We start from the raw sequence: 24,972 nt of genomic DNA on the forward strand, positions 1-24,972 counted from the left end.
GCAGGGAGGCGGTGGAGAGGCTTCCTGCGGGCCAGCCTCTGTGCTAAATAGCCTATACGTACATTATCTCATTTAAAACTCACAAATACAGTAAGTCTTCACTTAACATCATCAATAGGTTCTGTGACTTTAAGCAAAATGACGTGTAACAAAACCAATTTTACCATAAGGTAATCGATATAAACAAGAGTTAGGTTCCTATGGTATCTCATCGACTCCTGGCCCAGGCTGAATGTAAACATCCCACCATGCCAGCCCCCACTCCTGCCATCCCTATTTCCCCTGGGTCTCTCCCTGCCTGGCAATCAGTCCTAAATCTTCCCTCAAGAGATGAGGCTGGGCCATCCAAGCAGGGGTGGGACGAGGGGCGGGAGCAGGCAGCACCCCTGCCAAGGCCCTCGCCCGCCCCACATAGGAGAGCAGTGGGGAAGGCAGAGGCTCCGAGGGCTGGCAGCCCAGCCTGCACCCCAAAGCCTGGAGAGACACCCGGCTGTGCAGTTGACCCGTGGAATCAAAGACTGCTGCTGCATGCTCATCTGATCCAGAGCGTTTCCTGAATAGTAATAGGAGGAACCTGGGTTTGAATCCAGGCTTGTCACCAAATTACTGAGTGACCTGGGCCAGTCACATCCCCTCTTAGATTTTGCATTTCCATGTCTGCAGTGAAGGGGTTTGACTGAAGGTTTTCAAGGTTGTCTCCTGCTCTAAAACTGTGTCTTGGATTTTAGATTTCCACGTGGCATTGGAGAAGTCTGGCCGGGACATGGAAATCTGAGATGCCAGTGGCTCAGGATCCCACTCTGTTCAGCCTGACTCATCTCTGCTTGAGACTTGGGAATGACCCCCAGCTCCCCTGACGTGCCTGGCTTTGCACCTACTACTGACTCTCCCTCACAGACTCACGTCCCAGAGGATTTCTCTTCTATAGCATATCTGGGTAGGGCACCGGCGCCCAGAAGGAGCTGAGGAGCCAGACCCCTTGATCAAGACCCAGAGACAGCCATGGGGGGCTGTGCCATTGTGACTGATGCCAACATCTCCTCTGACCTTGGGAGCAACACCACCACAGGCATCACGGCCTTCTCCATGCCCAGCTGGCAGCTGGCACTGTGGGCTGCAGCCTATCTGACCCTTGTGCTGGTGGCTGTGACAGGCAACGCCACGGTCATCTGGATCATCCTGGCCCATCGGAGGATGCGCACGGTCACCAATTACTTCATCGTCAACCTGGCCCTGGCCGACCTCTGCATGGCTGCCTTCAACGCCGTCTTCAACTTTGTCTATGCCAGCCACAACATCTGGTACTTTGGCCGTGCCTTTTGCTACTTCCAGAACCTCTTCCCTGTCACAGCCATGTTCGTCAGCATCTACTCCATGACCGCCATCGCCGCCGACAGGCAAGAGGGGGCAGGGAGAAACTGGGGGGAGCAGGTTCACTTTGCTGGGGCTCAGGCAGGGCTGGTAACTTGCCCATGGTCACATACAAGTTAAGGACAGAACTCAGGGAATTTCCTCCAGGCCCGATCATGACCCAAAACTATGCATCTGGAAGGCAGGGGACTGTGGAACTGAAGCAGGTAAGGTTAAGGTTAGAGACAGGAAGAACTTCGCATCAAATGGTTGCTCGAGGGGGTAGGGGAAGAGTGCCAGTGCTTTAGGGACCCACTGGAATATTCTTTTCTGAAGCTGATCTTTGCTGTGGTGTCTTTCTTTTACTACAAGGAAATTGCTTATATGTTTTTCCTATTCCTAGACAGACTGTATGAAGGGAAAATTTAATATCGTGCACAGTTACCATATAATTACAAAGGGGCCAACATTTTCCTAATGCTGCTCTCAGGGGCTACAGACTGTGTCTTATGTTGACGGGGGGCAGGGAGGGCGAAAGAGTGATTGGTGGGAGCTCTGGAGTCCTTTTAATGCTAGTCGGGGCAGGCAAGGCCTTGTGTGGACAGGGGGACGGTGTACCCCTGTGTGGACAGGGGGACGGTGTACCCCTGCGGGGGCTGTGGCTGAGATAGACACACACACGAAAAGGGACAGTAAAGAGACCAGGTGTGTGTGGGAGGTGGGGTGAGGGCCTGGAACCCATGGAGACACGAAAACTTGTCAGGATGGTTTGATGAGGAGAGATCCCCTATGACCATCTCCCCACTATCTTCATCCCAACCCGACTGCCCCAGCGATCTTTGACCCACAGCAGCTGACGTCTCTGCTCGTGACTGATTTACTGTAGAGTTTCCCTGAAGATTTCATTTGAGAAATGTATTTCTACTAATTAAAAATGAAAAGAGTGTTTGAAAATAATTCATCCAGACTAACCTTCTAATTTTGCACCCAGGGAAATTGAGGCTAGAGAGATGGGCAAGATCATATGAGGTCAACCAGCAAGTCAGGGGCAGGGGCATGTGCCTAGAACCACCCCCACCCCCCCACCACACACACACACATCACCACCACCAAAAGCTCCTTATATTACCTAGATGTTTCTGAAAGTCCCACTAAGATTTTCTTTTTCTTCACTCAACAAACAGAGTGCTTCCTCTGTTTCAAGCACTGGGGAATATACGCAAATAGTCCCGAAATCGTGGCCTCAAAAAAACTTCTTTTTTTCTAGGGGGAGGGGATGGAAGAATGGACTGCAGAGGGGAGGGTGGCAGCCAGGGGACCAGGCAGGAGGCTGCTGACTAGTAATCCAGGTGAGAGAGGATGGTAGCTCAGGTCAGGGTGGTCACAGTGGAGACTCATGCATCATTTCTTCATTCATGTGCTCAGTGCTTACTATGTGCAGGTAGTGTTCTGGGCATTGAGAGAAAAACAGATAAAGATGCCTGTCCTGGTGAGAATCTAAACAATAAACACTTGCATAAATCAATTATATGTTGTATTTTGAGGTCATGGGAGCTATGAGAAAATACTAAGAAAGGGAAGGGGGATCCAAGGTGCTGTGGTACGTGTTTTGTGGCAAGGGCAGGTTGTAGCGTTTCACAGGGTGTCAGGATCAGCTGTATTGTGAGGGTGAGATTTGAGCAAAGACAGGAAGCAGGTGAGAGAGTGAGCCCCCTGGGCTCTGGGGAAAGAAGGTTCTAGGCAGAAGGCACGGCGACAGCCAGACTCGTGGCAGGAGCATGCCTGATGTGCTTCACCCACTCTTCACCGAGACAGGGTGGAAATGCTCCAGCGCAGAGCAGCTCTTCACTTGATGCCCAAGACCTCAAGACGTGAACTTCCCTGCTCAGGGAAAGGGCCAAATAAAATGAGAGACCACGTCCTGCTGTCCTGGCCTTGTCCCAAGGTTCAGATTAACCCCAGGGAGGAAGACCCAGGGGTCAGCTAGGACCAAAGCCATTTTTAGTAAATTTAAGAAAATAAATAAATAGGAATAACCACGCTCTCACGTCTTGAGCCCCTGCTGCCTGCAGGCACTTCTAAATCATTTTATTTCCTTTTCACGACGACGCTAATGGCACAAGTTACTATCGCCTCACTTCACGGAGGAGGAAACGAAACCCAAAGAACTTAGGTTGCTTGTTCAAGTTCCTACAGCTGAAAAGTGGTATAGTCAGGATTCAAATCCAGATTACTCTGAATCCAAAGTTCCGAGTCTGCCCCTCTATTAATAGAATAGGAAGAAAAGCTCTCCTTTCCCACCCCAGCTCCTAGGACAGTAAGGGCACTTAAGTCGCCAAGTTGACCCTCTGGTCACCTGCATCATCTATGGGGGTGCAAGGTGTTCGAGAATCTTGAGGAAAATGGCCCACTCCTCTTGTCCTGCTGAGGCACTAGGCCCAGATCCAGGCTGTTGAGGGGTAGAGCTGGCCCAGGGCCCAGTCATGGTCATGGGAGAAGGTCAGTGTCACAGGGTGGGGAGGGAAAGGGTCAACAATCATCTAGTCCAGACATGCGCAACCTGTGAATGGGCAGAAATATGAGGGTCATGAACTTGTGAGGGGAATCACAATTATGAATGTAGGCAGCACACCACCGTTCTTTGGGACTCCAGCAGTGCCTGGGACTGTCACCAGTAGAAATCACAGACACTGCTGTTGGGCAGAAATATCAAAGTATCACTTACAAGCGTCACTACTTCAAAATTACTGTAGTTTCCAGACCTGCCGATAGATCATGTTTAGTGGGCCGATAAAGAAGTTGGTTATATTACTATGTCCCAAACTTATTTTATTTATATTTCAGTAGAACTGATTGTCTTTGCAATTCTGTATTTTATACCCATAGAGTGTCACACACGCAGGGCTGTTTTGCGACCAGAGTGAGCTAGGGAAGGTGCAGGAAGCAGTGACACGGGAGGCTGGAAAGTGCACTGGCCATGTGCAGAGGGCATTGAATGCCACACTTAAAGGTTTGAACCTGCACTGTCTGATAATGTAGCCACAGCCATATGTGCTTTTTTTATGTTCTAATTAATTAAAATTGAAATTTCAGTTCCTCAGTCATATTGGTCACGTGTGGTTAGTGGCTACCAAACAAGACAGTGCATATATGGAGTGTTCCGTCATTGCAGATTGCTGGTGGGCAACACTGCTCCGGGCTTTGTCCAAGAAACTGTCGAGCTCTGCTAAGGTTTCTGAACAAGAAAAGGGACTGGCTGAGGGCTGAGGGGCTCAGCAGGGTTATTTCAAATGTCCAGAGATGGGCTGGAGTTTAGGGTCCTAGTATGCCATGTGGAGGCAGGGTTATTTCAAATGTCCAGAGATGGACTTCCAGTGTGGCCATTCCGCTCTCTCGTGGTCATCAGAGAGTACGTCTATGCTCAGAGGCAGGCGGTGTGGTGGGGGCCTGGGCTGGAGTTTAGGGTCCTAGTATGCCATGTGGCTGTGGGAGAGTCACCAGCCCAGCTGGCTCTCTGCAGGTCACAGCAGCAGTGTGGGAAATGGGGCTAGAGGGTGTGGTCCCGTAGAGGGAGAACAGGGGTGGGGGCTGCTTTGACAGGAGGGCACCCTCTGCTTACAGGTACATGGCCATTGTCTATCCCTTCCAGCCGCGGCTTTCAGCCCCCGGCACCAGAGCAGTTATTGCTGGCATCTGGCTGGTGGCCCTGGCTCTCGCCTTCCCCCAGTGCTTCTACTCTACCATCATCATGGACCAAGGAGCCACCAAGTGCATGGTGGCCTGGCCCGAAGACAGCGGTGGCAAGATGCTTCTTTTGTAAGGCCTGGCGGGTGGGGGGAGCACGACGTGTGTGTGTGGGGGCGGGGGGTATACACACATACCCAAGAACATGTCTGCTCTGTGTGCATGCTTGCACATACATACATATACATATGTGTAGTGTGTGCGTGTGGCTGTGCATATGTGTCTGTGAGTATACCTGGGATGACGTGAGTCCACATATATACCAAAGGTAACAGCACTTACTAAATGTTCTAAGCACTTCACATGTATGAACTTATTTAATTCTCCTAGCAATATGGGGTATGCATTATTACTATTCTCATTTTTCAGATGAGGAAACTGAGGCACTAAAAAACTAAGTAATGTGCCCAAGGCCACAGAGGTAGTAAGTGGTGAAGCAAGGAGTTAAATGTAGTCAGTAGTGCTTCAGAGCCCAAACTCCACCGGACTCTGCTGTTTAAATCAGGATGTGTGCATCCTTAAAAGAGACTATGTATGCATGCACATGTGCATGTGATGCTACATGTGCAAGCACCCCGCATCCGCTTATGTCTGTGTGTGCACATGTGAGTGTGTGTGTATGTAGGTATGTGTGCAAGTATGCAGGACGTCTGTGTACACACACTTACGTGTTCGGGAATGTGTGTGTAGGTGTGTGTTTCGGGGAGGGCACTGTAAATCTCAGGCCACAAAGAATCTGGGTATTGAGGCAGAAAGAAAGGGCAGGTGATAGTGTCTGGGATGTTTCAGGAGGATGCCTGGTGCCTGTTTCCTGCTCAGGTGAGTAAGCATCCCAGGCTGGGGGTGAGAGGCAGGGGGAGGATGGCGAGGACGGGAATAGAACTCAGGCTTGGTCCAGCCTCTATGACTCGGTCACTCCTTTCTTTTTCTGGGCCTCAATTTGCCTAGCTCTCAAGGCGTGGCTTCTGGACCCCCATAGTTGGTTACCAGAGAATAAAGAATCAGTTGAGGTTTTGGAGTCAGTAGTTAGGGCGAAGGCCTGCCCTGCCCCCTGCTGGATGGAAGACCCTTCGTAGTCACTTCTCTCACCTTTTGGCTCCTTTTCTCTCAAATGTGATTAATAAAAGAACCTTGTTCAAGGGTTGTGAGCGTACATGAGAAAACGTACGTGAAGCCCTTAGCACTGCCTGTCATAGAACCCGCGCCCCAGTATGGGGTAGTTTAAATAAGGGACAAAGGAAAACAAACCTGGAGACGGCCGATTTAGTCAAAAAAAAAAAAAAAAAAAAATCCTCAGTCGCCCCAAGCATGAGAATAAGCAAGTTCTGAGCTGAGGGCTGCCAGGTCACCATGGCAACACAGCCCCCACCCCACCCCCATTCTTTAACACCCTCCCCTACCTGGACTCCATCTTTCCTCATCACCGGCCAGAAGAGGGCGGCGCTGTGGTCCTCGGTGCTGGGGAGGGCGCCATTCCGAGTAAGCCTGTTCCCTGGTGACTAATAAGTTTCGACGGCAGACCATACCTGGAGTCTCTGCCCCTAACTTGTACCCCACCTTCTCGGAAGGACTAACTGCTCCAGGGTGGTGTAGGGTAGGGAAGCGCTCCGGTTTCTGGCTCAAGGAAGGGTGGACAGTAGAATATTTCGTGATTGGCCACTGCGGGGCGGTGTTTCTCCACCTTAATACGGCCTCTTCTTGAGACCTGGACCATTAAGAACTTAAAAGTACCAAGCACCAGCTCTCTGGGGATCAGTTCCAACTCTAATTCAGGCAACACATGTACGCACATACGATTCTGGAAGAAAATGTCCCGAATTGTTAATAGTGGTGGGGACGGATAAGTAATTTTACTTCCTCCTATGCTTAAACAAATGCGTTAGTTAACTTTTTCGTTCCTATTTATTTCCTTTTTTGATACTTGTCTATCATCTGCAAGAACGAAGAGCTAACGCTGGTGTCCCTTTTGCAGCAGGAAAAGCCCTCTTTGGACACATGTGCTAGCTAATGTTGCCTTTATTTTCTTTAAATAAAACCAAGCCCTCGGGAGGCGGCCCAGGGTGGCCCACCAGCGGCGACTCAGGGGCAGCTCAGAGGTATCCGCGCGGTCCCGGGGACTGAGCGCTGGCGGATGCGGGAGTCGCCCCCTGACCGCAATTGCCCAGGCCCTCGGCTCTCCCTCCAGGTACCACCTGGCAGTGATCGCCCTCATCTACTTCCTGCCTCTCATGGTGATGTTCGTCGCTTACACCATCATCGGCCTCACGCTCTGGAGACGCACGGTCCCCGGGTACCAAGCGCACGGTGCCAACACACACTACCTGCAGGCCAAGAAGAAGGTGGGCGGGGCGGGCCGGGCCGGGCGGGGCGCGGCGGAAAACAAGGCCCGCTCAAGGGGGCGCCGCGGAGCACAGGATCCGCCCGTAAGCTGCCGGGGTCCCAAATTCCTGGCCAGAGCCTGAATTCGTTCTTCCCCCGCAGGCCGACTTGCCAAATGGAAAGTTAAAGGAGCTTCCCAGAGTGTTAGGAAAATCCGGGAATCCTAAATCCCCACAGAATTTCAGATATCTCCAAGAATCTAAGAATGATAGAATCTTAAAATCTTAGGTTTTTTGAGTAATTAGGATGTTGGATTTAATAAATCCAGCAGAGCTACGGGGTGTTCCTTGATAGATTAACGGCGGAATTCTCAAACGCTAGAACAGCAGACCTCAGAGATCATGAAGACTGAATTGTAGTTCAGCCACATCGTCTGCAATTTCCAACAGAAGTGCAATGTTTCCCCTCCTCCCTGCCATTCAGGGCCCCCAAGGGGCCTGATACAGCGTTTTCTATTATCCAGACTTCCACCACTCTGTCCCAAAGTTCATCTTTGCCACACCCACTTCCTGTTAGGTGAGCAGAGTTAATCACATCATGTATCAGGTCAAAGTCTCAACTTCTCATCTACCATTTAGCATTCTTCTCATCTTCATTTGGCATTATTCAGGGAGAGAGTTGGATATAGAACACCATCTGGGTGACCCTCCTCATGGACAGCTGGTCTCTGTTTGCCAGGTCTGGCTTGTCCTCCATCTCTCAGGGGGTACTGGGCCCTGCTCAAGGGCACCTGCAACAAACAACCATGAGGTGTGAAAGATCAGGGAGCTGAGCCCTGGGCAGAGGCTACAGTCCCAGGTCGGAGACTCACTACGGCAGAAGGGCTGTGGCAGACACAGATCCCAGGGAGAGGGGGGCCTGGGAACCCACCGCTGGCATACGGGCTCCTGGAAGGATGGGATTAGGAGCAAGCACTCATCCACGCTCCAGGGAGAGGCGCTGCCCTGAGTGAAGGGATCCAGGATGCCTTTTAGAGGAGGTGGCCACTGAGTTGGGCTTTGAGGAATGAGGATTTCAAAGGAAGAACAGCAATGTGGGCAGAGGGACCAGACTGAGGAAAAACCCCAGATTGGAGGACCCAAGAGTGTCTGAGCAGCAGATGCTACTGGAGGCTGAGGCCGTAGAGGCAGACAGGACCTGCCTGTCAAGGGCTTGCCAGGCTCTAAGAGGAGCACCCTGCCCTACCCTGGGGGGATTGAGGCTTGGGGTTTCCAGGCTTTAGTCGTCACCTGAACCTTTCCTGGACCAGTTCGTGAAGACCATGGTGCTGGTGGTGGTGACGTTTGCCGTCTGCTGGCTGCCCTACCATCTCTACTTCATCCTGGGCAGCTTCCAAGAGGACATCTACTGTCACAAGTTCATCCAGCAGGTATACCTGGCACTCTTCTGGCTGGCCATGAGCTCCACCATGTACAATCCCATCATCTATTGCTGCCTCAACCGCAGGTGAGCCCTCATCCCAGCCTCCTCTTCTCAGCCATCAGGGCCCCAAGATCTGGTCCCATCTGGGCTCCCCTGTGCAGCCTGAGCCTGTCCCTTGTGTCCCTTACCCACACATGGGGTTGCCGTCCTCACAATGAGCCAGAGCACAATGCTCCCTCTAGTGAGTTCCAGGAGTCTCACTAGTGCCCCACCTCTTCCCCAGAGCCTTGCCCCACCACCCAGGCCACAGTTTACATCATCTACCTGCTCCTGCTCTCTCTTCTGGGGGCTACATCTAGGACAAGAAGAGAGAAGGAAGAGAAAGAGAGATGGAGGGTGGGGGAGAGTTAGAGAGAGGCAGAAGGACAGAGTGGAAGAAGGAAGGAACCAGGTAAAGGAGGGAGTGACTTTCTCTGTCCTGACATTTTTAACAGCTTCCTGAAATGAGGAAGAAACAACTTTCCTTGGGCCACGTGAATAGCACCAACCCCGGTAGTACAAAGCACTCAGTTGGAGACCCAGGGCCAAGCCTGGAGGGGAAGTGGGCTGCTCCCTGGGAAGATCACAGTATATTTCCTGCCCTGGGGAGGGGAGTGGGGGGCGGGCGGGCTTTCAGGGCTGCTGGGAAGTGACCTTGGCAGAGACAACCAAGGAAGGAGGAGCCAAGATCTCCTTCCTCAGACACAGTCAAGTTCCCACCCTTGTACCTCTGGGGAAACACAGTCCCCGGGAGGGGCTGGCATTCGTTCTGGGGCACTTGGAGAGGTGGGAGGTGCTGGGCCAGGCAGGAACCCCAGCACCCAGGAGTCCTGCTTGCAGAGCAGCCGTTCAGCCTCAGAAAACCTCGAAGGTGGGGCTAGATCAGTGGAGATGAGAGGTGGACACCGAGTCCTGGCCTCAACAAGAGAGTGATATGGGTGAGGTTGGCCCTGGGCCACTTTGTTCGTGCTTTTTATCACCTCTCTGCCCACATGTCCAGGCCGCTCATAATGGTGTTGGGGTCTTTGTTGTTCAGACATCCCATCTACCTGGGGCAGGCCAGAAGGAAGTGAGAAAACCATAATTTTTTTTGAGTGTTTACTTCTATTGTCTCCTGTGAGGTAAGTTAATAGTAGACGGAGGGAGAGGTTATCCCTATTTTACAGATGAGGAAACTGAGCCTCAGAAAGGAAGACTCTTCTAAATTCATCCAGCAAGCAATGGGGTCAGCATTCCTATGTTTCTCCAAGGCTCATAATCTTATCCCCCATACACCTTTCTCTTGCATGCAGCTTGTAGTGAGAACTTGGTGACAGGAACTGGCACATGAGGAAGGGGCTCCCAGCCCTCAGTGTCTGTCACGCTTCTGGGAGACTGAACAACACCCCAGGGCTCTACAGCTTTCTGAAATAACTTCTGAATCATTCAATATTTGATGACACTAACTCTAAAGTGGGGCTGATGCTCCTGGCAGGAATCTTCATTGAAAAAATGTTCACCAAGTGGCTGTGTGTGCCCAGCACTGTTCCAGGCACTTGAGAGGCACCAGTGAACAGGACAATGCTCCCTCCCTCCAGGAGCTGACATTCTAGTGAGGAGGACAGACAATAAGCAAATATAGTACATGAATTGCATAGTATATTAGGTTGTAAGTCCCATGGAAAAAAGGAAAAACAAGAGCTGGGTGAGGGAGGACAGGAAGGACTGGGAGAAGTAGTGGGTACAGGGGGTGCAATTTTACAGGATGGCCAGGAAAGGCCTTACTGAGGGGTCTTTTGAGTAAAGATTTGAGGATTGAGTGGGCCCTGTTTGGGGAAGAGTTCCAGGCAGAGGAAACAGCCCAGGCAAAGGCCTTGGGGTCAAGGAAGAGACTCGGGTTGGTACTCTGACATAGGGAGCCTTGCGGGGCTCTGAGCCAGGGAAATACATGCTCTGATTCACTTTTGAAAGAATCATTCTGGAACTGGACCACAGCGAGGCAAGGGGAGAAGCAGGGAGATGGTTAGGCTGTTACAGTAATGCAGGCAAGAGATGGTGTTTTAGGTTGGGGCGAGAAGTGGTCAGAGTCTGGATGTTGCTAAGGTAGGGCCCACAGAATTTGATAGAAGGGAAGTGGCATGCAAAAGGAAGTTGAGGATGACTTCTGGGTTCTCGGTCTGAACAAGTGGAAAGACAAAGACAAAGTTGTCAGTTGTCAGGAACTGCGATGGAGAGGACTGTGAGGGAGGAAGACAGAGAGGATGACGAGGACTTCAGGCTAGGACACACTGAACGGGGGTGGAGAGGGCAGAGGCCACTAAGCTCCCATAATAAAGGCGTTTGTTGGTCCACAGTGTGGAATCTGATAGAGCTACAAGGCAAGGAACCACGGTCAGGCCTGCTCTCCTGGAACAGAGAAGCTTGTGGCTCCTGGGAACAGGCAATACAGTTCTTTCCCTCTCCTGGCTGTCACATTTATTTCTGCCCCTCTCTGACAGGCCAGTGTATGCTCCCTGCCAGCCCATTTCCTCCACTCCCTGTCTGCTTCCTCTTATCTCTAATTATATCTCAGTGCTGCCATGGGAGAGTTGTTTATTTTTTAAGCAAACGTTCCAAAACTTAGTAGTTCCACGTGTATATTTTCTTCTAAAGCAGTCCCCTCGGGAGAGCATTCTTATTCCACCAACATTGCCAAAGCCCCGATTTTTTAAGGCTCCTCTTTGAATATTTCTGTAGAAGCCAATTAACAAGTCAAACAAGAAAATCTGTTGTTTCTATAAAATTGTACTTCATTTCTTTTTGTGTTTTTAATAACAGTCTAATTCAGCTTAATCACCCACCTTGCTCCAGATTACTTCTGGCTGTTTCCAAAAATCAAATTCACTAAAGACTGTGTCTCTCCAGGGCCCCTGAGGCAATGGCAGGCTCTTAGGATTGAGGCGGTGACTTTCCTCTGACGGGAAGATAGGCTCCTGGAGGTGGGGGTAGCCACACAATAGCTCCTGTAATACTGTCCCTCTCGCCCCCTGCTCAAGGTGACCCTCCATCCCCCAGGTTTCGCTCTGGATTCCGGATTGCTTTCCGTTGCTGTCCGTGGGTCACACCAACTGAGGAGGATATGATTGAGCTGACTCATAATCCATCCCTCTCCAGAAGAGTTAACAGGTGTCACACTAAAGAGACTTTATTCATGAATGGGGATGTGGCCCCCTCCGAGGCTACTAACGGGCAGGCTGGAGGCCCCCAAGATGGGGTGCCTACTGAACCCTGAAGCCTTATGTCTGCTGCAGGGTGAGGCTCAGCACCTTCTGAGAAGTAGCCAGTTGAGAGGACCAGATCTGAAAGTTTGGCCCATGCTTCATCCTTCAATACATCAATGGAAGAACAAGATGGGGCCAGGAATGTGGATGCTGACTCTAACAGGACCCAGCCTTCCCTCTCAGGACAGTGCTTCAGGGGATCCAATAAGAGTCAAAGAAAACACTGTGAGCTAACACCGACCTAATCCAGGAGTTGCAAGCTCAGACGCCTTCCTGGGGCATACAACATAATGAGTACATTGGATCCAATATAAAAGAAAATCTGCAAATGTGATGATAAAAGGCAGCTGGCTTCCAGTGTTGGGGTAACAAGGAATGGTGGGGACTGTGGCAAACTGGAGCACATAGGCATCCAAAGGGGACAGCAGCTGATCAGCTCTGGACAAATGCTGCCATGTGGTAATCAGAGCCCACTGTTGGCAGATATTCTAAATCTTTCAAGGGAAACCAGCAATCCAAATTCGTGAGACTTCTAGACTTGCTAAATTTGGCTCACATTTTTATAAATGTTGGGTAAACCCAACAAAACACAGCTGTGGGCAGCAACCCAATAATGACACTGATTCGTTAGCAGGTTAAAGACACAAGGGAAGAAGCTTCTTATTTTGCAAAGCCCACTACCTGGCCTGGGTCAATCTGGGGCTTCTCTGACTTGGTATCTAAGAACACAGATCCAGGCTGGTGTAGACAGTGGTTAAGAGTCAAAGGGATTAAAAAATTGGGGGGAAAAAAAAGAGAGAGAGAGAGAAAGTCAAAGGAAGCCTCAGCTCTGTTGCCTCAGACAAGTTACTCTGACCCTCAGCCTCTTCCTCACAATGGCAAAACTACCTCACAGGGATGCTGTGAGAATGACCAAAGTGATGCCTATAAACCACCAGGCCGAGCAGAGTAAGCGCTCGATAAACAGCAGCCATGATTTTTATTACTACCATGCCAGCCATTTTACACAAATGCTTCCTGCACATCAGCAACACGGTGCTCATCCTCACTTCCACAGCAAGAAGGTGGCAGGCAGAGAATACCAACTGTCCTGGCTCCCAGGAAGCTCCAGGCCTGGCCCAGGCCACCCTAAGGGCACACCTCTCGCTGCCTGCTGCCTCACCCTTCATGCCCCAGGTTCCCATCAGAACCATGTAACACTGTAAATGCACATCGAGAGAGTTTATGTTATCTGTGTTCTCCACAAAGATCACTGTGCCAAAGGCACCGGCAGTGCCAAATAAAGGGACTCTGGTCTCACCAAACCGAGTGAGCATGCAGTCAGTCCCGGGGGAAGTCTTAGAGCTGCAGTCACAGCTTGGGAGACTTACATGGCACCTCAATCACAAGGGACCATAATGTGGACTGACGTAAGATCTACCGATAGGCTAGGGGAAGAATCCAAAATGGTGTAACAGCAACCTCGAGATTGAAGTGGGGTAGGGATGCAAGGGTCGGATGAGGGCCAGCTTCCTATAGAAGGGGTTAATTTAAGATGGGGGAGAAAGAGAGTGCAACAATCATGCTTCCCTGGGCTGCTGCAAGACTCTGTGTTAGGGCAGGGACTCTATTTCATCCATTGTCTTGGAGCTGACAGGGTGATGAAGGGCAGGATCTGCTTGGGGATGGCAGGGGGAGGCCAATGTTGCAGTGTCCTCTCATTAAACCCAAACAGTCCCTGGAAGCCAAGTTGATTTTTGCTTTGTTCCAACTACAAGTGAGGAGGCCAGGCTGTTGGAGGACAGAAGACATCCTTTTACTTTAAAGGTGCTGAGGTGGGTGAGGGCTGCAGAAGCCTCTCCTCAGGTAGGACCCTGGGGCTGGAGCAGGGAACCCACAGGCAGGCGCTGGAAGACAAGGGGAGAGGCTACTTCTGTGACACTCCACAGGGAGAGTACAGAAGTCCTCACATGCCCAAGGAAAGCTGTGGGGCTGAAGAACACAATCTTCACTTCAACTCTCCCCTGACTCAAGGGGCCACAAAAATTCCCGGGGTTTGGTTTTCGTCGCATCCACAGATGTCCTCCCACCCTGCCTCCCCCAACCATTAAGCATCACTCGGGTTTTTGAATTGGTACAAAGTTTACTAGGTCATACGACATGGCTCACAGAAGCGATGGGAAATTCCAATGAGGGCACTGCTTATTGGTTGGTTCCTTTTACACGAATGGAGAGACAAGACACTTTGCCAGGACTGCCCACCTCCCCCCCAAGACAGACAGAATGCCAAGACAGTCACAATGTGGCTATGACCAGGTCCACAGACACACAATCCAGTGGCACTGACACGCCCAGACGGGAACCACAGGATGCCAGACAGCAGTGGGTACTGGGACGGGAGGAAGCGGCGAACGCACCCCTGGGAGGAGCCCCGGCAGTGTCTGCTGGTGATAATACATTTCACACAGGGTATATGTCCCCAAGGATGGGCTGCGGAGGCCCGTAAGGCCTGTTGGATGGTGTGACTTTTCATCTCAGGCCAATAAATAACTGTTGGACGAATGCATAAATTAGAAATGGATGCCACTAAACTTCACACGTGAGGAATGTAGGGCGAGGTTGAAATCAAATCATGCAGGGTGGCAGGGCAGGTGCGGAGGGGTCTGGAGGTGAGAGATATTATCAACAGCACACACTCTATTTTGTATCCTACGTTATGTGCCATTAGTTGGCTGTTGTTTTCCTCCCTGCTGTGGCAGTGGCAGGCTCTGGTGCCTGTGTCTCCCAGCACAGCTCGCTGGAAGAATGGGAGAAAGGGGGAGGGGGGAGTCGCCGCTTGAAAAGAGAAATTAGTGCTGGAAGGGCAGCAGGCGGGGGGTCCGGGGCTCTTAGCTGCTCATTCCTTCTCGGAGCCGAACGCCCACTGCCGTGATGAGGGCAGCCCCCTTGCCACTACCATCTTCCGACAGGAGGAAGGACACATTACATTTTGGTGACAGTTCCTTCACGGTTTGGTGCATGATTCTGGAGAAGCTAAAAAAAGACAAGAAAAGAGAAGGGTAGGCAGGGGAAGATGAGAAGAGATGCCGGACCGACCTGAAAACGCTGAAGGACTCATAACATAACATAAGGAGGGCGAATGAGTTGTGAGGGGGCTAGAAAGGTGGGGAGGAAAGTGGATTTAAAGCCAGTCCTATTATCATAATTTTCAGCCGAGAATCTAGAAGCAAATTACTCTGTACAACTTATAAGGGCCAGGGCATGAAAAACTCATTCAGACACAGCCATCCTCAAAGCCTGGGGCTCCTAGGGGATTGCAAACCAAGGGTGTGAGGGCCTGGGTGTGGACCACTGAGGTGGGCCCAGGCCGGCCCAGCACTGAGACAGTTCAGCAGATTACATGACATGAACATCATGTATCTGCAACTGCAGCCCACTGAGACCCCCAGCCCATCACCATCTATAGCACCTGAAGCCAAGAGCAGAAGGCCCTCCAGTAAAAGATAATCTCTAAGTGAGAGGTGACTCTAGGTTTTTGCATTTTGTGCTGAAAATGAGACAGGGCCAGGCCAAGGATGCTTGGGGAAATAGGACTCTTAAAGGCAATGTGGACCACCTTTGTTGAATATGACCAAGTGCCCCGCACTTTATGCTTTCCAGTCCTGCCAGTGGATATTATCCTGTGAGGAAGCTAAAATTTGGCAGATTAAGCAGCTGAGCACAGCTTCTAGATGCTGGTGCCAGAATTCGATCCAAGCGTGTATGGCTCCAAAACCTAGCTCTAAACCACGCCTGTGTGTTGCCTCAGATGAGGAAGAAGACAACTATTAGGGTGGAGAGACAGAGGTGGGGATGGAGCAAGACAGATGGGTTCATCCTAAGCCATGGCCATGAGGTAAGCAGGTAATGCCTATGCTGCGTTGGGTGAGGTAGCTTTTAGGTAGGGTGACATTATGGCCTGGTTTACCTGGGATGGTCCCAGTGTAATTATTAATAGCACTCTCTTCACCCCGGATTTTGGAAAATAAATAATAAGGTCCCTCCATTCATAAGAGCTGAGCTTTGGAACATGCAGTGGATCAAAGAGAAGATGGGGCCACATAGCCGCCCCAGCATGGGATGTTGGACACTTGACCAAAAGGAGGTCACTCCTCACTCCTCTCTCTGCTACCAGCCCAGGCCAAAACTGCTCCTGCCTGCCATGTCTCTTGACAAGCTCTGATTTAGCAGGTGAACAAGACAATGAGCCCTCCTCCCCCTTTCCTTCACTCCCTCTCTTACCAAACATAGCCTCCTGGCCAGGCTGCAGCTAAGCAGGCTGATGGGTAAGCCCAAGCCCATCTTAACCTCCTTTCCTGCTTCCCACCTGGACTCTGACTGACCTACATGGGGCCCAAGAAGATCGGGGAGAGGGACATGCTATGCCATTGGTGTGAGCTGACCAAGTGGAGCCACTTCTGTGCCTCCCCAAGGATCCCAGTTAAACTTCAGAGCAGCTCATTACCTCATCCCAGACCAGCCCCTGACCGCATGGCCTTCAGGTTGGCTGTGTCCCGGTGAGACATTTTCCTGGTAGGAAACACATCCTGATGTCCCATTTCCATCCAGGGAACTTGCCAGCCCAGGAAGCTCTACCTATCCCAACTGGAAGCCCTACTCACTGTGGATGAAGCTTGTAGAGTGTTCCATCCACCCCCACAGTCACATTGAGACGGTCCAGCCCTCTGTTCTCTCGGATCTTGTCCACCACGGCAGCCATGCCTGCGCCACACAGCTGCGCGGCCCTCTTGGACACCACCCCACACACGGTCTTGACGAGGATACTGTCATCGCAGGTGCTATTCAGGCCCAGCTGCTGGAGGATGCTTCGGACCTGGAGCAGCGCTAATCGGTCACTGTAGGGGACAAAAGCCAGGCAGCTGGATTAAGCGGGACCCTCAGGAGCCAATTCCAAAGCACCGGCCCCAAATCATGGTACTTACCCATGAATAGGGTCATGGGTTTTTTTTCTCTTCAAAATAACATTTGTTAATTGTTTTAATGATCTCCAAAGTATCATACATTGAATTGTAGAAAATTTGGAAAATCCAGAAAAATAAATATTAGAAAATTAAAACTATTCACAATCCCAACATCAGGGAAAATGCTATTAACGTTTTAATTTATTTCCTTCCAATCTACTTTTCCTGGATATCATTAAGCAACGTCTTTATTCTTATGATACATAAAACAGGTTTGTCCTTTACATGTGGTTTTCTTTCTTGCTTTTTTCCTACTTCATACATCTGAGCAACTTCCCACCTCCTTATCTGAGAACAGGATTGAGAATGGTGGCCATGGTATTCCATTCTGGGGATGCACCATAATTTATGTAGCCAGTTTAAAGAAATTTAAGTTGTTTGTAATTTTTTGCTATTATAAAGTAACATTCTGAGAAAGTTTCCTGCTTATAAATCCTGTGTGCAACTTTAATTTTTTCCCTTATGACACATTTCTGGGTCAAAGGGCTTTTCATACATATTGCCCAGTGCCTTTCAGAAAGTTGTATCAATTTTCTCTCCAGTGGAGAATTTGGCCAGTACTTGTCCCCAGTGGGGACACTTGACAATTTGGTAAGAATGGCATCTCACTACGGTTTAACTTGTGTTCTCTATTAGTGAGGATGAACTATTTTTCATTTGTTTATTGGCCATATGAACTACCAATTATATCAAGACTTTTACTGTCCTGGGACATTTGTCTCATTCTTATTAAATTGAAAGAGCTGTAGATGACTGATGATGATGATGGTGACAGTGACAAGAGCAGCCAGCCTTGTTTGAAGACCATATGACAGGGGCTTTACACACATTACCGCATTTCCTCCTCATAATAACCGACTAATACATGTTTGATTATTTTCATTTTAAAGCCAAGAAAACTGACGCTGGGAGAAACTGAGTAACACACTCAAAGCACACAGCCAGTGCTTTGAGCAGAGCAGGTCTCAAGACTAGACCTAACCAAGCTCTTGCCAACTGGGCCACACTCTGCCTCTTGTTATATATAATGCAAATGTTTTCCTTAGTTTGCTGTTTGCCTTATAAGTTTGATTACTGATTTTTAAAAAACTAACAGAAGCTATTAGCAGAATTTGTCAATTTTTTTCTTTATGATTTTTTAATATACCTCATTTTAACTTTGTCTCTAACTCTCTCATGTTTGTGGGGTCCCCGCATGTACATATGTAGTTAAATTTGGTTCTTTTCTCTTGTTAATGTGCCTTATGTAGGTTTACTTATTAGAGCAGCTGAAAGAACTCAGAAGGGTAGAGGAAAGTTTTTTCCTCTCCCACACAGGCATGGGGGAAAGCAATGAGCAGGCTCCAGCAGAGTTGCTATATTATGACCACGGTAAAAATAAGATGACCTCTGCACAACTGTTTTTACAGAGCACTTTTCCACCTTCTCTCACCACTCGCTGTGGAAGATGGCCAAGGCAGAAATGTAATGTTCACATGAGAAAAATAGGAGGAACACAGAGGCAGTTACTGTGGGATTTGCACCCTGGGTGGCCGAGCTATGCAATCTCAGCTGCCTTTCAGATGAAATACGGGTGAGGCTGGACCAGTGGTTCTTGGCTCTACAGCAGCAGTTCCCAACTTTTTTGGCACCAGGGACTGCTACTGGTCCGTGGCCTGGAGGTTGGGGTCCCATGTTCTACGGGACTCAAAGCCCCTTCAACACAAATATTTGTAACATGTCTTCGCTATCCTGAAATGGAGTCCATATAATCTATTTACACATATAATTGCAAATAAATCAATATCATGCCCCAACATAAAGGATGAATAAAAGGAATGTACTTTATAATAAAATTACATGATTTTGATATGCGACTGCTCAGGGCCTACTGCCCCAGAGGAGAAAAAGAAAACCCTCACAAATGGTCAAAATGTCCACTAGGGTGCCTACCACTCCCATCATGACCCCCTGGCCAGGTCAACCCCTAAAAGGCCCCTGCGGGAAAGGCTCTCCCCACTCACCTCTCGATCTGAGAGAGATACTTGGTCTGAAAGATGCCCCGAGTCTTCAGCGGCTCAGAGATCTGCCCTCGGAAGAGGAATCCCTTCTTAGTGAAGTCGATCAGGATGTTGCGGACAATTTCACCCAGGTACATGCCACTGATCATCTTCTCATACCTGAAACAGGAAGAGGGGGCTGAGTGTCTACGTGAAGCCTTTGGTCTCCCAGTAACTGGGTGTCTTACTGCCCCTCAAGGGCATCGCCAATCTGCATGCACCCCCAGCCCCGTGCTCCCGGCAGAGGCAGAGAGTGAGGCCAGGACGCAATGAAGAATCCTCAGCCCTCCCCAGGATCAGAAATGAAACCACCACCACTCGTGTCTAACTGCTACTCCATCTCCCTCCTCATCCAACGTCCTGCCTTTGCCTGGAAATTCCCACTCCAGCTCTTAGCTCCAACATCACTTCTCAAAGAGGCTAGTCCTCCTCCCCATACCAGGTTTTTATCTGCCGATCTCAGGTTCCCACACACCCTCTCTTTTCCTCCACGACGCACACCGGTCCACTGCCTGTCACTGCCCCTGCAATGTGTCTTGTTCAGCTTTGAGTTCCAGGGCCTAGCCTAGACAGTGCTAGGCTGTCAAGTGCTCAACAAATATCTGCAGAATAAACAAATGACTGGGCGGAGCCTTTAAAGGGGCAAAAAGACAACAAGGGGAAAGTTCCTACTAGATTTCTGGAAGGTTCTGCAAGACCCTAGCAGAGGTGATATCAAGCTGTGCAGCCCAGAGGGTCCCCAAGCTGGGAAGAGTCAACTGGAATCCGGATACTCCAGATTTCAGGTGGTCCACAGCGGGGCGGGGGCGGGGGGTGGGGAGCTGAAATAGTGTTATTATTATTAATTGCCATCCAGTCCTCCTCAATCTACCAAGAAGATCGTCTCAGTTTGGAACTGATACCGCTTTAACCCTTTCCAACACCTCCTGATCTCTCCCTTTTTAACAAAGCCTTTAGTAGGCAGGCGACAATAGCTAGAATTAAATGACGCAGTTTTTCGCTATGGTCAAAGCTACAAACAGCCACTAGGTGGTGCAGAAGGTCCACTGTGGCAGGGATGAACTGAGTGGAGCCTCTGCTTCATCTCCTCCCTACCCCCACTGGCCATTCCAAATCTCCTTTGCCCTTTGACAACTGCAAGGTCAAGTGCAGACAAAAACCATCTATTGATGGTAATATTGGTTTTCCCATTTTCCCTTCCTCATTAAATTTGAGTAAACAATATAAGCTGATATACAGAACATTAAGTAACAGTATAGGTGGTATTTGGAAAAGGAAAAATCTTAAGGGTGGCTGGAGAACAACTTATATTTGGGAGGTACTACTCAGTCCTTCTTTCTGCTCCTGGGGACACAGCTTAGAGTCCTGGTGATGGTAGAAGATGGCCTGAATCCTGGGAGCCTGAGATAAGGTGTCATTTGTCTCTGTGCTGGTAAGAGGGAGAAACTGCCATCTCAAGAATGGTCCTTGAGACCTGAGTCACAAAGCTCCAAACAGCCACTAGGTGGTGCAGAAGGTCCACTGCGGGAAGGATGAACTGAGATGAGCCTCTGTCTCACCCCATCCCCACCTCCAAAGGCCACATTCGAATTTCCTTTGCCTTTTGACAACTGCAGGTCAAGTGTGTTCTAATCTCACTAAAAAAACAAGACAAAAACCAACTGACCAAGAGGTTCTTATTAGTCAATAGAGAAAAAAATAGCAAGGGGAAAGTCAGAATGCTCCAAGATGAATAGTTCATGGGAAAAGTGGTGTGGTCACCCCTGCCCTGTCCCCAGAGGAGGCACCTGGAGAGGACATTGACCAGGGCCCATCCACCATCCTCTGCTCTCCTTGGGCCAACAGCCAAGTCAGAAGGGAACCCAAGGGAGAGACCATTCCCCAAGCCTCTGTCCTGACTCTACTCCTACTAGAAATTTCTTTGATAGTAACAGGCAGAATCTAGCCCCACACCCTTGCCATCCTGACCCCCTTACGTGTCTCCTCCAATAGGCAGAATTATACCTTTGTTTTCCAGCATTCAGAGAATATTCATCCACCACTCTGTCATAGTTTGTTCTGATATCATCCAGACACCCGTTGTCCCCAAAGGCACCCCACTCCATATTGATACACATTTGTCCTTCGTTCCCCTCCAGCATCTCCACGTTCTTCATTTCTTCCATGTAGCAGGCATTGCTGCCAGTCCCTGGAATACACAAGGGGGGAAATGAATGGCCATGCCACTAGGCCTGGGTGGGGCCTGGGATTCCACAGATAGGGGTACATTTTTGAGATGAATAAAGTAATAGCTTCACTTTCCTAATGTTTGCCAGGAAAATCTCAATATATAAAAGGAAAGTCAGAGTTAATCCGTCCAGAGAGGATATGATTAACTTACTTTATACTAAGACATCAATACCAAGAGCCTTATCTGTCTACCTGTCCAGGCAGGACAATATTTATTTTAATAGAAGATGGTCTTACAACAAAGGGATGTATCTTCAATAGTAGAAGTTTAGGTAATATTCATTTTGGAAGGATATTTCTTTCTTTTCTGCTCCTTCTTCCTATCTCCATATACACATGTGTGCGCACACACACATATATACACATTCACATATATTATATTATATTGGGGGGTTATCTACTAACGTACCATGGATGTCCACTTATCCTATTAAAGACATTCATGGACTATGCCTGCTCAGTAAATCCTCCTAAGTGTCCCAGAATGAAGCCCTTCAGTTAGACACTGAAGGACAGTGCCCTGAGCATTTTAAGGGTGCCTTTCTAAAGTGCCTTTCTAAAGTACCTTTCTAAAGATTCCTCACCATTCTGGTATCACAGATCTCTTTGAAAATCTGATGAGTCTCCTGAGAAACTCACACACTGCACACACACAACCTAACAAATGAATTCCGGGGGGTCAGGAGCCTGATTTCTATCCCTGAACTCCCCAAGCACAATGAAGCCGACTGTGGCCCCCCAAAGACCGGGTAGGACCACAAAACGTTTGTTGTTTTCATCTATGAGGAGTTAAGGAATTGAAAGAAAGCAGTCTAAAGCTTTCACAGCAGTTTTAACTGCCATGACATCCAAGCTTATGGTTATTGGCCTTCTCTCAGTGAATAGTCTGGAAATTTAAAAACCAACCAACTAACCAAGAAGTCCTTCACAACAATATTTTAAATATGCTCCTGAATAATCCCCTGGGGAGCCTGTTAGTTAAGACAAAAAACAAAAATCTGATTCAGGAAGCCTGGGGTAGGGCCTGAGACTCTGTATTTCTAACAAGCTTACAGGTGGTGCTGAGGCTGCTGGCCCATCGACCACACTTTTTTAGTAGCAAGGCCCTAGAGCACCATCAACCCATCCCAGGCGGGATGTCAATGTAGACAGCCCAAAAGGAGAGCCCAAAAGGCCTTTGGTCATTTTTGTACTCTTTAAAGAAACTTAAGCAAAATTCGCAGACACTGTGAGCTGTGAAACTGGAGAGAGAGAGAGAGAGAGAGAGAGAGAGAGAGAGAGAGAGAGAGAGAGAGAGAGTGTGTATGTGTGTGTGTGTGTGTATGTGTGTGTGTAAAACTGAGAGAAGAGCCCCAGAAATGGAAGAGAATGCAAAGAAAGCTGAAACATGTAAATGATACTTCTCACCCATGGGAGCTCTGAGCACAGAGATCAATTAGATAGAGAAGGAAAAGACGGTTTTGCATGCAGCTGGAGCTGTGCAGAACCCCACCACTCTCCCATCTCCCCTTTTCCCCCACCCCACTCCACCCCACCCCCAACCCCATGCCAGGAACAGCTAACTGGGCTGCCTTGAATTGCAAGAGCCTGACCTTCCAGGCGGGAAGGTGAGGTCTGGTCTGGAAGCTGACAATATGCTGTGTCACTCTTGCTTTGCATTTCACACCCAAGCCCATTCATAGGGAGAAGGGAGGGACTGGGTAGAGAAACAAAGCTCTGCAAACAAATGAAGAAACAACAAAAGAGCCCCAAAGCCAGGCCCTAAAAACCTTTCACCTGAAACTGTCCCCTCGTTTTTTAAATTTCCATAGGAGCCAAAAGTGGTTTAACAAATGAAAAGGTCTTCCTGGCACCAGGAAGGCAGCCTGCTGGGGCCTTAACTGGTCTCCCAGACACTCAGTGAAAGGTCCATGCAGCAGAGTGCCTCTCCTCCCTGTCCAGGTCAGAGTCTGCAGACGTTGGCTAAGAAATGGAGGCTTTTCCCCAGCACCCACTGACACCAGGAGCAGGATCAGTTAGATGAATGGTTTTTTTCACAACCCAAATCAATATGCTTCAAGATTATTTGCTATCAAGAGCCAAGCCCCTAATGTGCTTGGACTGTAAGGGAACAACCTGCAAAGCCAACAGAAAACCCTTCTGCAACCCACTTCTGTGGCTGGGACCACTCATAAACAGTAGCTGCTAAAGGCAAAATTGTGCCCAAGACTACTCTTTGGCCTTTTCCCATAGTCAGGAGAGGAGGAGGGCTCCTTTCCTTCCCATCCACAGGCGTTGCAACACCTGCCTGGAGCTTCTCCGTACTAGCCCAACAGAGTTGCCCTACAGGCCAGGCTGGCTCCTACTAGCCCAACAGAGTTGCCCTACAGGCCAGGCTGGCCCCACCCATCCATCTAAGCCATGGGAGCCATTTGGGACCTCATTCCTGGAAAGCTCCATTCTTGACAGTGTGGTCACAATCAAGGTGGGTGGTATTATGGAGTGGAGAGCCCGCTGGAAGGCTCTGTAGCCTTAGTCCAGGATGAAATTTTGGAGGTGGTAAGGGGACATGTCCTGACAGATATACTGTCTTACACAGCTAGCTGTTTGTTCAAGGCCCTACGAAATAGGAAAAGCCAGCCTTCCATCCCCAAGGAGAAAGACCCTCCAGAACACCCACCTACGATGAGTCCAACCTCACAGGTGGGCTCCTCATAAGCACAGGTCATCATGGTGCCCACCGTGTCGTTGACTACAGCCACCACGTCCAGATCAAATTCCTTTGGAAAGAAAAGGACACAGCTTTAGCTTTAGGGTAGGGACAGCACTGCCCCACTTGAATTCTGCAGGTTCACTCAGCTGCAGTACAGTCAGAAAGCCACCAGTGCATCATCTGAAATAGTTTTCTTACTAGCCTATAAGCGGCAATTAAATGTTCATTCACTGACTAAACATCTACAACTAATGATGTATCTGAAGTTTGAGATCTAAAGAAAGGAAGTATTCCATTTCACATTTGGCACTAAGTATTAGAGAGGCAGCCTTGAGGGAACTGTCGAATGGAAAAAGACAAGAAACATTGGCCAAACAGCTCTTTTTCTTGGAGATTCAAGTGTTATAGCCTTTCAGAAGGCAAAATGAAAATACCAAATCCAGTTCTCAGAATCTGTCCCTTCAGAAATAGCCACCCAGGTTCACAGAGGTACATGCACAGGGATATTTACCGCATGACTTGCATGAGCCAGAAACAACCCAAATATAGGTCAAAGGGGGCTATATAAACCACAGTTTAGGGAACACACGGGAATCCTGTACAGCCAAGAAAAAAAATAGGGTCGGTCTATACGTAGTGAAGTGAAAAAATTCTGTTTCATAGTAAATGAAAAAAAGCAAGCTATAATATAGTATACACAGTATGATTCCCATTTTTTAAAAAAATGCATCTGTGGGATATTTACGGAAAGTAAGCTGGAAGAACACCTACAGTAAGAGTTGTGTAATGGGCAAAAATAGATCATCGGGTTTCTTTTCAATGAAATATTAGCTGCAGTCCGGCGGACTCTTCCAGGTGCAACCAGTCCTTTCAACTCCACTGATTTCAGTTTTCCGGAT

The 24,972-nt window shown here is 49.2% G+C and overlaps 2 protein-coding genes across 2 annotated transcripts in view; one reads left to right on the forward strand and one right to left on the reverse strand.

The window, feature by feature from the left end:
- Positions 1 to 1,002: 1,002 nt before the first annotated feature.
- On the forward strand, positions 1,003 to 14,121 carry TACR2 (tachykinin receptor 2). Its single transcript, XM_006915560.2, has 5 exons — positions 1,003 to 1,397; positions 4,972 to 5,166; positions 7,280 to 7,433; positions 8,723 to 8,919; positions 11,908 to 14,121. The coding sequence occupies exons 1-5, from the start codon at positions 1,003 to 1,005 to the stop codon at positions 12,122 to 12,124; spliced, it is 1,158 nt and encodes a 385-aa protein (XP_006915622.1). The 3' UTR covers positions 12,125 to 14,121.
- Positions 14,122 to 14,215: 94 nt separating this feature from the next.
- HK1 (hexokinase 1) overlaps positions 14,216 to 24,972 on the reverse strand; it is a 57,028-nt gene continuing 46,271 nt past the window's right edge. The window contains 5 exon segments of the mRNA XM_025049356.1: positions 14,216 to 15,125; positions 16,754 to 16,987; positions 19,117 to 19,272; positions 21,157 to 21,340; positions 24,041 to 24,140. Coding sequence (XP_024905124.1) covers positions 14,981 to 15,125; positions 16,754 to 16,987; positions 19,117 to 19,272; positions 21,157 to 21,340; positions 24,041 to 24,140 — 819 coding nt within the window. The 3' untranslated portion in view covers positions 14,216 to 14,980.

The sequence above is a fragment of the Pteropus alecto genome, unplaced genomic scaffold, assembly GCF_000325575.1.
Source record: "Pteropus alecto unplaced genomic scaffold, ASM32557v1 scaffold155, whole genome shotgun sequence".
Taxonomy (NCBI): Eukaryota; Metazoa; Chordata; class Mammalia; order Chiroptera; family Pteropodidae; genus Pteropus; species Pteropus alecto.